The following is a 261-nucleotide window of genomic DNA, read 5'->3' on the forward strand; positions in this document are numbered from 1 at the left end:
GTGCCCGCTGTGCCCCCCGCTGCCCTGCTCCTGGCTCCTTCCCCAGGAGAAGGATAACTGGAACCGCGTGGCCCGGACCCTGGACCGCCTCTGCCTCTTCCTCATCACCCCCACGCTGGTGGTGGGCACCCTCTGGATCTTCCTCATGGGCATCTACAACCACCCTCCGCCGCTGCCCTTCGCCGGAGACCCCTACGACTACCGGGAGGAGAACAAGCACTTCATCTAGCAGAGGGGGTCCCATGTGCCAGCCCCCCGCTC

At 66.7% G+C, this 261-nt stretch overlaps 1 protein-coding gene across 1 annotated transcript in view; it reads left to right on the forward strand.

Annotated features, from left to right (window-relative positions):
• Nucleotides 1–229, forward strand: part of CHRND (cholinergic receptor, nicotinic, delta (muscle)) — a gene marked incomplete at its 5' end in the record, with an annotated part of 2468 nt that extends 2239 nt beyond the window's left edge. Inside the window, 1 exon segment of the mRNA XM_009573961.1 lies at nucleotides 42–229. Within this exon segment, the coding sequence (XP_009572256.1) occupies nucleotides 42–229 (188 nt within the window).
• Nucleotides 230–261: the final 32 nt, after the last annotated feature.

Source organism: Fulmarus glacialis, unplaced genomic scaffold (genome assembly GCF_000690835.1).
Source record: "Fulmarus glacialis isolate BGI_N327 unplaced genomic scaffold, ASM69083v1 scaffold30693, whole genome shotgun sequence".
Taxonomy (NCBI): domain Eukaryota; kingdom Metazoa; phylum Chordata; class Aves; order Procellariiformes; family Procellariidae; genus Fulmarus; species Fulmarus glacialis.